Source organism: Marmota monax, unplaced genomic scaffold (genome assembly GCF_021218885.2).
Source record: "Marmota monax isolate L192 unplaced genomic scaffold, Marmota_monax_Labrador192_F-V1.1 WCK01_AAM20220418_F8-fsc00370, whole genome shotgun sequence".
NCBI lineage: Eukaryota > Metazoa > Chordata > Mammalia > Rodentia > Sciuridae > Marmota > Marmota monax.
The window spans coordinates 834,521-845,655 of NW_026693560.1; the positions used below are offsets into that span (position 1 = coordinate 834,521).

Sequence of the window (11,135 nt, forward strand, 5' to 3'; positions counted from 1 at the left end):
GGTCCGGGGGTCTCTGGGAGGGTCCTGGGCATGTCGCCTTGGAGACTGGTTTCTGGGGGCGACCGTGGTCCCGGCGTGTCGCGGAGACCCCTCCTGGTGCCTGCGGTGTAGACGGCGTGACCTGGAGGCCGAGAGGGTGGCGTGTGGCTGTCACCGCTGGTCCTGGGGCGGCCCTCCCCCGCACTGACCCGGGCAGGGCGTCCTGGTCCTGGGCAGGGGGAGAAGCGGGGACGGGGAGCGGCCTCGACCCTGCCAGGGCGACCTTGGGGACTCGCTGCAGCAGGATGCGTGGGACACCGCCTGTCAGGCTGGACAGAGGACAGCGCAGCCCCGGGGCCTCTAAGGGAAGGTTTGGCGGTGGCTGGGCAGGGATGACGGCGACGTCGTGGAGACGCACAGGTAACATGTAACATGGTGGCATGACCAGGTGACAGGGGGACAAAAGTGGTTGGACCTGGTATATTTATTTACAATTACGTACATGTCCTGTACACGTATGTGTTATGTGCACGTATCCACGAGGTTGTGTGATATATATACAGACACATGTTGATAATTTTGTCTCATAAAAGAAGCGGGGATTTGTGACGGAGTGGTGTGGGGGAGGGGCCCAAAGACCAGGGACACTCCCTGAATCTTCATCTGGAGCCAGCTGGGGGGTGGCTGACCCCCATCCTGGAAAATACTGCCATGAGGCTGAGGGTGACCTGGGGTGAGCACCGAGAGGCGCAGGGAGCCTTGCTGTGTGCCCGGGACCCACCTCCATGGAGTGACATGGAGAAGAGGGCAAGTCTATGAAGGAGGCGGAGAGCAAGGGCATCGGGAAGGGCGATGGAAAAACTGGGAGATGGAAGGACTCGGACTTCTGGGAAAGGCGCGGCCTCTTGTCCTGAGCCCACTCAGAAGTGAACTAGAGGGTGACAAGGACGGAGCATTAGATTTGGTACCATGGAGGTGTCTAAGGGTCTCAGTGGCCCCCTGTCCGCAGGTGGTGGGAACTGAAGACAAATGAGGCCTTAGGGGGGAAGCTGGCCCAGGAAGGGCAGCAGCTGGAGCTTGTCTTTCTGATTGCAGATGGTGACACGTGGGGACGCCCAGGCAGGTGCTAACACGGGAGGTCTCTGGAAAGTGCATTATTCTGTTGTTGGGTTATAGTTAAAGCTTTGGCCTGGGGTTTCATAAACTGACTTCCAGAGCACTCACATATAATTGAGTCAAGCCTTTATTGAAGCACACCGGCGGCAGCTGGCCAGAATATAAAGCTGCGTCCCTGATCAGCCCCGGACAATTTCAAGGGCGCTTCTTATAAGTCTAAAACCACAAAAGGGATGTTCAGGGGGGTCTAGCCAATGCAAGCAAGCCAGGTCACAGAAGCAGGAGAGTGCAGTCAGGTGGCGGAAGCCTAACCAATCACAGCCCAGTCACCCCAGTTACAGAAACAATGCCCCATTAGGTAGTTCCATGTTCTTAAAGGTTTCCATAGCAAAAGGAAAAGAACATCTTGCCCCAGTCATGACCCTTGTACTTGACCTGGTTGTTCTACAGAATGGAGTCACAAAACAAAATGGAGTCACATTTGCTTTTACTAGCACATGGTTTTAGTAGGTTTGATGTCAATCTTGCACATCATTAGGCCTCAGTTTCTTTCCCATCCTTCTGTGACTAAGGGACCATACTGGGCTCACAAGCCCATAAGTCGGACCTCACCTACATTCTTGTGTATATGGTTTAGGAGGGTTTTTAAGAGGCAGCGTCCTACAGGAATCCCAATCAGGAGAAGGGGCCCAACTATGGCTGAAATGATGATACTCAACCAAGGGGACCATGAGAATAGGTTTTGGAACCAATTGCCTGAAGTGTCTTGTGCTTCCTTTCTTTCCTTTAACCTGTTTCTCATTAGCACCAAACTGTCCTTGATTATCCCAGAATGGTTTGCATAGAAACAACAAGTTTCTCCTAGGGCCATACATTGTTTTAGAAATGGTAATTGTTTTAGGTCCTCCTTGTTTTAGAAAGGGACGCTCTAGACCTCATCTGTTTTGTAAGACTATTTCTGTCAGAGCGTCTAGGGACACCTCTAGTTTGGAGACTGACCTTTCTAGTTCTCCTAAATCTCTATCTATCTGAGGCTGAGGGACTTAACATTTTTAGAGCCTGTGGTCAGAGCTGCCTTCCTAAAGCAGCAGATCCAGCTATTCCCAAACCAGCCAGGAGGGGAACTCCAATGGGGGCAACCCATCTGGGTTGATAAATCAGTGGGCCCTGGCCTTGTAATAAGTCCAGGTGTTCCTTTCCTTTTTAAACTCCATCAAAATAGTAGGTTCCATAGTTCAGAGTTATTGACAGTTTGGAGACTTGGGCAAGGAGTTCGAAGTGGGACCCGGGAAGTACAATTTTTGGTGAATGGGGAGTTGTCCCACTTACAAGTTGGGTTGTGGGAGCAAGTGTCTCTTTCTGGGAGGTCACCCAGGGTGGTCTTGGGAGTAGTTTTCCAGGTCCATCTTCCTGAACCAGACATAGTGGTGAACACCTATACTGATCGTGATTTTCCCCCTAATTTTAGGGACCTCCTACTGGTTAGGAAAAGGGCGATGACTGTTCTTGCTTTGATCTGAGAGGGGAGCAATGTGCAGTGGGCAAGCAGTTTGGAGTCCTTTTTTAGAAACTGAGTGGGTCAAGGAGTCCATGGTAAAAATCTAATTCAGGAAGACCAGGATGTAAATTCACGTGGGGTGGGCATCTCTATGAGAGAGACAAAAAGACATGAGTAGTGAAACAAGATTACCACAAAATAGCAGTTGTAGCATCTGGAATCTGTCCATGAATATCATGAAAATGACAGAAATCAATAATTGCTTACCAGGAGGTGGAGGGAAATTGTCCTCATAGCAAGGCCTATCAAAGCCTTTTACCTTAAAGACTTTTATACCTGAAAGATATGAGCACATTTAATCTGTAGAGAAGAGTAACGTGCCACACTTTTATTGATGTTTTTATATTGACCAAGGTTAGCTTTTAAACAAATCTAGACTCTGTAACGTAGGACAATACTTTAAAGTAACAGTTGCTGTCTAACCACAGATGTACAAACCTTAATTTTTCCAAGATTACTTGCTCTAGGGGATAAAACTTAACACACAATGTAACTTATATTTTTAGGAGTTTTTGTCATTTGAAGATATAAATATATCAGAACATTAATATTTGTCCTTAGTTAAAATTATTCAAGGTTGTTCCCTATTTGTGTTACATATATAACCAGCTTAGTTACATATAAACCTTTTAATATTTATCTCTTATTCGTAGATCTTTATATTATTAGACCCTTGTGGTTTACTTGGACGTATTCTAATTATACTTTACCACATAGATTTTTTTTTTAACCTGGAAATGTTTTTTTACTAAATATATTCTTATATTTAGGACTTTTTGATCATTTTAAATCCACTGATCCTTCTTTTTGTTTGTACCTTAAAATAACCCTTATAAATTTCTAAATTTAGATAAATATTTTACCTTATTAAAATGGATTAATTTTTGTTATTTACAGTACTTTAATTGAACTGCAGTTGAAACCTCTTGACTCCTTGTATGTAGAATTATACCTGTTGGGACTTTTATAGTAACCTTGTTTTTATGATAATACAAAATAATTTTATTTTTTTTTAGTTACACAATTTATGAAAACACCAAGTTTGTGTGTGTGTGTGTGTGTGTACCTTATGGAACTTAAGGAGTTAAGAGTTCTTGATATTACATTTAACAGTTAGCATTTTAACTTTGTAAACCAATTAGATGTCTCTAACAAACACATTCATGATTAATTTCATATACATTTAAGTGTAATTTACGTATCTTTTTTTTAAAACGAAGTATCAGACAAGTGCATTGAATAGTATTAGTAATCTTTTCCTGTTAAAGAAAAATCCTAGAGACCATGGATGTCACTTTATAGACATTAACATTTTAACAGCTGTTTAACCATCTAGAAACAAAACTGTACATTAGTAACTTTAAAGACATTTGTACTTTTATTTATTTTTCCAATTTAAATTGAACTTTTAAAATCATATTAACCAAAGGTATTTGGATCCATTTTTTAAAACTTTTAATTTATGAGCTCATAGATCAATTTTTTTTGTATCAAATACATATACCAGTGAACCCACACAAAGCAAACAAAAGCCTTGTAGCTTATTTTTAAAACCTATTAGATCGAGAGTTAACCCTTGTAAGTTGGCCTTAGAATAAAGCAGAGTGTAATCAGAAAACCATATTAACATAGGCATATTGGATCAAAATGATGAATTTAACAAATATAGAATTTTAAGTTTTTTCTGACCTTTTCCACTAGGGATTGAACCCAGGGCACTTAACCACTGAGCCACATCCCAGATCATTTTATTTATATTTTTATTTAGAGACAGGGCCTCACTGAGTTGCTTAGGGCCTTGCTCACTTGCTGAGGCTGGCCTCCACCTTGTGATCCTCCCCATGTAGCCTCCTGAACCACTGGGACTCTAGGTGTTTTTACCCGTGTCTTGCTAGAGTTCCAGGGATGACCTCTGTATTGAGACACTGTGCTCTTAGGGGATATGCAGGTAACTTCTCTCATTGTCAGCTGGATCCTTTTCTCTGTTCTTGCTTTCCTTGCTGTGCAGAAGCTCTTGGTTTGATGACGTTTCACTTGCCTATTTATGATTCTGTCCCGTGTCATAGTGTCACAGCTAAGGGACCATTTCCTAAAGCAATGTTGTCAGACGTTTGTGTTTTCTTTTTATATTTTACTCACCAAGTTATTCTTCTTTGATTTTAGATAGAAACATAATAACTTTGCCTGCTAATCAGTACAGCATGATATTCAGATCCACGTCACACTCTGTAGGGATCCAACTAGAATCGAGATGATACGCATCACTTTAGAAGGATGGGGAGGGGTGGGTACATGGGGCCCCAGGATCTTCCTCTAGGAAGGTTACAGATTCAAGTCTCATCACTTTTTTCCCTTTTGAGTTGATCTTTGGTATGGTATGGTGGGAGATAAGTCTCTGATTTCTCTCCTCTGCATGTGGATATCAAGTGTCCTCAGCACCATTTGTCAAAGAGACTGTCCTTTATCTATTATGGGCTCACTGGTCAAAGCTGAGTGTGCAGCAAGCTCTTGGGGGATCACCCTGGCATTGGTCTGTAGATTGTGTACTTTTTAGCACCACAGTGTTTTAATTTCTATAGGTTTGTAATTCTTGGATTCTTTTTTTATTTTTTATTTTTTTGCATTGGTTACAGTGAGTTACAGTTGACAGTGAAACGCATTGACACATCATATATAAATGGAGTATAACTTCACATCCTCCTTGCCATACAGGATGTGGAAATACACCAGTCATGTGATCGTATGTGCATGTGGGGTAATAATGTCTGACTGCTTCCACTGTCCTTCCCCCCCCCACCCCCTCCCTCCACTCCCCTCTCTACTCCAAACAACCTCCATCCCCCACCCCAGTGCCTCCCTTGTGATTAGCATCTGCATATCGGGGGACATTTGCTCATATATTGTTTGATGGGTTGTGTTTTTTCCTTTGTGAAGTGTCTGTTCAGTTCCTTTGCCCATTTACTGATCGGCTTTTTTTGTGTGTGTGTTAAAGTTTTTTGAGTTCTTTATAGATTCTTGAGATCAACGCTCTGAGGTGCATGTGGTAAACAGTTTCTCCCATTCTGTAGATTCTCTCTCTGTATGACTGATTGCTTTGTTTGCTGAGAGGAAGCTTTTTACTTTGAATTCCTCTCATTTATTGATTCTTGATTTTTTTTTGTGTGTGTGTGTGTGTGCTTTAGGGGTCTTGTTAAGGAAGTCAGCTCCTAAGCCGACATGGTGGAGATCTGGGGCTAATTTCTTCTTCCATTGGGTTCAGGGTCTCTGCTGTAGTGCCAAAGTCCTTGATTCACTTTGACTTGAGTTTGGTGCAGGGTGAGAGGGAGGGGTTTAATTTCACTTTGCTGCAGAAGGATTTCCTGTTTTCGCACCATTTGTTGAAGACATTCTTTGCTCCCATGTATTTCTGGTGCCTTTGTCTAGGGTGAGAGAACTGTCTATGTGGGTTTCTCTGTGTCTTCTATCCTGTTTTGTTGGTCTGTCTGTCTTCATGCCACAACCATACCACTTTTGTTACTGTCGCGCTGTGGTGTGATTCAGGGACTGGTATTGTGATGCCTCCTTTGACCCCGTTATTGCTAAGGCTTGCTTTTGCTGTTCGGGGCCTCTTACTTTGCCAAATGAATTTCATGACATCTTTTACTATTTCTATGCAGAACATCATTGGTGTCTTAATAGGAATTGCATTCAATCTGTGCAGTGCTTTTGGCAGTAGGGCCATTGTCACAATGGCCCAAGCTTCATTCTGCCCACCCAAGAACGTGGGAGATGGCTCCGTCTTCAAAGGCCTTCCTCAGTTTCCCTCCTTGCTGTTCTGATGTTTGACTGTGGAGGTCTCTCACCTCTTTGGTTGGATTAATTTGAAAATATTGTATTTTTCTTTCCGAGGCTATTGTGATCGGGGTAGTTTCCCCAATTTCTCTTTCAGAGGATTCATCAGAGATCTGTGGGAACACATTGGATTTATGGGTCTTGAGTTTATATCATGCCATTTTGCTGAATTTATTTATGAGTCCTAGAAGATTTCCAGTGGATTTTTTTTGATATTCCAGATACAGAATCATGTTGTCAGCAGATAGTGATGGTTTGGGTTTTTCTTTTCCTATTTGTGTCCCTTTAATTTCCTTCTTCTGTCTCACTGCTCTGGCTAGCATTTTAAGGATGATGTGGAATTGAAATGGTGAAAGAGGACATCCCTGTGTGGCTCTAGGTTTTAGAGGGAATGCTTTCAATTTTTCTCCGTTTGGAATGATGCTGGCCATGGGTTTAGCATAGATGGCTCTAACAAAGTCAAGGTATGTTCCTTCTATCCCTAGTTTTCCTAATGTTTTGAGCATGAATTTTGTTAAATGCTTTTTCTGCATCTATCAAGATAATCCTGTGACTCTTATCTTCAAGTTCATTTGTATGATAAATTATGTTTATTGATTTCCATGTGTTAAACCAACCTTGCATCCCTGGGAGAAACCCCACTTGATCATGGTGCACTATCTTTTAAACATGTTATTGTATGCTATCTGCCAGGGTTTTTATAAAAAAAAATATTTTTCTTTAGTTGTACATGGACACATGACTTTATTGTGGTGCTGAGGATCAAACTCGGTGCCTCACACATGGCAGGCGAGTGAGTGCTCTACCACTGAACCCCAGCCCCAGCCCCTATTTGCCAGAATTTTATTGAGAATTTTTGCATCTGTGACCATCAGGGATACTGGTGGGAAATTTTCTTTCCTTGTATCTTTGTCTGGTTTTGGTATCAGGGTGAAACTAGCCTCATAGAATGAATTTGGAAGGGTTCCTCCTTTTCTATTTCACAAAATAATTTGAGAAATTTGGTAGTTCTGCTTTGAAGGTCTCATAGACCTTGGCTGACAGTCTCTCTAGTCCTGGGCTTTTCTTAGTTGTAGGCTTTTGATGGCATTTTGTATTTCATTATTTTAAATTGATGGGCTTAAACCATGTATGTCCTCCGGATTCAGTTTGGGGAGGTCACATGTCTCTAGTAATTGGTCAATGTCTTCACGATTTTGCATATTATTGGAGTATAAACTTTCAAAACAGTTTCTGATCACCTTCTGTATTTCAATAGTGTCCACCATGATATTTCCTCTTACATCATGAATTTTAGTAATTTGAATTTTCTCCCTCATTCTCCTTGTGGGTAATGGTTTCTCAATTTTATTTATTTTTTCCAAGAACCAAATTTTTGTTTTGTCAATTTTGTTTGTTTCTTTTCAAATTAATTGATTTTTCTTACAATTCCATAATGATGTGTGGTGTCTGCCATATTTCCTTAGGGATAGTTGGCATCTGCCTTTTGTTGAATTGTCTTTTAATATCTTTTATTCATTTAAAATAATTTTATTCAGGTGAAACTGATAAGAATAAACCACACATATGTAATGAGCAGCTTGTTAGGTCTGCCACATACATACACCCACGGAACCGTCCCCACAATAAGGACGTGAAGACTAATTCAGTCTCGAAGGTTCCTGGAGCCCCTTGATAATTCCTCCCTTTCCCCCTCCTCTGTCCAGAAATGACCCTGGACTGGAGTTGACTTTCAAAGACTGGTCAGTCCATCAGAGCCCTGGTCTGCATGGTGGGTGACCCTGGGACAATCAGTTTGGTTTCCAGCCCTTGTTTGTTCTCCATAAAGTCAGGATTCCTCCTATAGGACCCAAGACCACAGGGAAAATTAGGACCAAGGTTTAGGAAGAAGCTAGAGCCACACCTGACTCGGCAGAGTAGGTTCTCAGTTCCTGGCAGCCGGTATTCCTAACAACTCTGAGTCTGTGGTCCAGAGTACGGTTGGGGTCTGCAGCGCCACAGTGTCTTCCTGTCACCAGAGTTTATACCCGACGTCACTGAGCAGAATCCCAGAATTTTCAGGTTTTTTGGGGGGTTTTGTTTTTAAATGAGATTCATTTCTCCTGATAGTGTCCATTTGAAAATCGGATCTAGTGATATTTGAAATGGTGCAATGTTATTACAACCTTTCCTTGTTGCACAGCTTTTAATAACCACCAAAGGAAACCAGGTGTCCCTCAGGCAGACGGTCACTCTCCTGCCCTCCCAGGCCCTGGTCACCAACTTCTGCTCTGTGACTCTGGGGTTTCCATATTCTGCATACTTCCTAAGAGTGAAGTATACATATATCTGTGATTTAAAAAAAAATTATTGATTTTTTTAAAAATACATGATAGTGGAATGCATTACAATTCTCATTACACATATACAGCACAATTTTTCACATACAGAAAAAGTATGTTGACACCAATTTGTGTCTTCATACGTGGACTTTGGATGGTGATGTCCATCACATCCCACCATCCTTGCTAATCCCCTGTCCCCTCCCCTCCCTCCCTCTGCCCTATCTAGAGTCCATCTATTCCTCCCATGGCCCCCCTCCCTACCCCACTATGAGTCAGCCTCCTTATATCAGAGAAAACATTCGGCATCTGTTTTTTTGCAATTGGCTAACTTCACTTAGCATTATTTTCTATATACACAATGGAATTTTACTCAGCAATCTGTAATGTTTTTGTCTGATTATTTTTTTAGCTGAATACTTTTGGGATTTATCCATATTGTTGCATGTATCATTTCTCTTTATGGCAGAGAGATATTCTCTCTCTATAAGTTATATATATGCTTGCATGTTTGTGTATATGGATATATAATGTGCCTGTTCATACACACATCTCTAGCCCCACTGCATTTGTTTATCCAGTTTTTCTTTTTCCTGTAGTTGCTGTGGATTGAACCCATGGCCCGGACCATGCTAGACAATATCTATTCTTTTCTTGATGGACTTTTGGGGTTATGGCACTGCCTGGTTGATAGCCATATTGTAGTCTTCTTTTTAAAATAGTCTATTTTCAGACAGAATAAGGGACAATGTGGCTCTAATAGTACTTCTTCAAAAGAAGTTTTCATAAAACAAGAAAATAAGACGAGACTGTAAAAGTCCGTGGATGTACCTAAAGACACTGATGCAGATATCAAGTAAAACCATACACAAGGTCGTTTGTAGTCACATAGGTGACCTTACCAGACAGAAAATCTGGTGCACTTGCTGAGATCATTTCAGAAAGAAGTTTGTGTGGATAGAGGGGTTTGTAAGTGAGAGTGGAGGAGCCGCTTTAGGTGCGTCTTGTCGGCATCTGAGCTTTGTTCCTCCACTGGGCTGTGCGATGTTCAGGATCTGTGTGTCCGCCCTGAGCAGCACCAGGGGACTGAGCCTGCCGCAGCCGCTGGCCACCGCGTTGTGGATGCTCCCGAGCACGGGGTCGTTTCTCCTCATCCTGCTGATGAGCAGGGAGAGCGCAGAGTCTGCAGAGTCCAGGGCGGTGAAGCAGCCGAGCAGCTGCAGGACGCTGCGAGTGGCCCTGTGCTCGGGGGAGGTGTGGGGGGACAGGCAGCGCTGCTGATGTCTGTGCAGGAGGGTGGCCATGTACCCACTGGACACGGCCATGAGGCCCACGAAGAAGACGTCTCTGAGCGTTACCAGGAGCAGAAAAACGCCCCTGTACCTCGGCAGGAAGGAGCAGTGGCCGTTGACAAAGAGAAGACCAGGCTGCGTGGCATTGGGGGTGGCCACCGTGCAGAGCAGCTGGTGGCTGGTAATGGCCATGGTGAGGACCCACAGGAACAGACATGCCCCCAGGATGGGGTTTGCAGGTTTGACTTTGAAGTTGGCCAGCGAGGAGCCACTGGTGCTGATGGTGAGGGCCTGGAGCACACTGAGGACACAGGTGGTGCCGAGGGACGGTCCCCTCATGACCTTGTGCAGGAAGACCAGCACTTTGCATTTGACGTCACCTGGAATGTCCTGCCCTTCCCAGATGTCTGTGGATACCAAAGGGCCACAGTGAGGAGCAGGACGATGTGTCAGAGCCAGGTGGGCCATGGGGAGGTCGATGAGCCTGGGCTTGTGGCCCCCGAGGAGGGCGGCCAGGTGCAGGCAGAGCAGACAGGTGTTGGCCGAGATCCCGGCCCCAGCCTGCAGGTAGAAGGCACTTCTCGTGGCCCTGAGTCTGGAATCTCGGTCCATCTTCATGGGCATGTTGAAGCAAATGACGAGTTTCTGCAGAGTGAACCAGAAGTGTTTGACAGCAGCAGAATTTTGTCGTCATGTCACAAATTACAGTCACTAGAATCATCATGTACTAAAAAACATTCTTTGGAAGTAGGATAGCCTCTTATTTCCATTATTTTAAATTCAAGGGATGGCGTGTGGCTCGGGGGCAGAATGCTGGTCCACCCCAACCCAGACCAAGGAGAATAGTCAATTAAAAAATAATCAACTAATTTTAGCTTGTGCACCACTCCTTCTTCAGATCAATGACTTTGTAGCAGCCCCTTACCTCAGGGAGGTGGTGATGCCTTCCCCTCTGTCTGGTGGACCTACTGCGTTTTCCTTTAGATTATAAATCCCACCACCTCCTTTTACTCCCTCCCTTCCCACTTCCTAAGATGT

At 43.7% G+C, this 11,135-nt stretch overlaps 1 protein-coding gene and 1 long non-coding RNA gene across 2 annotated transcripts; both read right to left on the reverse strand.

The window, feature by feature from the left end:
• Positions 1 to 1,204: 1,204 nt before the first annotated feature.
• On the reverse strand, positions 1,205 to 5,431 carry LOC131424699 (uncharacterized). Its single transcript, XR_009228134.1, has 2 exons — positions 2,861 to 5,431; positions 1,205 to 2,742 (listed from the first exon to the last, which is right to left on the reverse strand). It is a non-coding gene; the product is annotated as an uncharacterized LOC131424699 (long non-coding RNA).
• A 4,306-nt stretch (positions 5,432 to 9,737) lies between these two features.
• On the reverse strand, positions 9,738 to 10,721 carry LOC124102446 (putative vomeronasal receptor-like protein 4). The gene has a single exon (XM_046458742.1). The coding sequence runs from the start codon at positions 10,719 to 10,721 to the stop codon at positions 9,738 to 9,740; it is 984 nt and encodes a 327-aa protein (XP_046314698.1).
• Positions 10,722 to 11,135: the final 414 nt, after the last annotated feature.

Bases quoted from the DNA above. Each gene is read 5' to 3' on its own strand.
- LOC124102446 (XM_046458742.1), bottom strand. From the start codon at position 10,721: ATGCCCATGAAGATGGACCGAGATTCCAGACTCAGGGCCACGAGAAGT.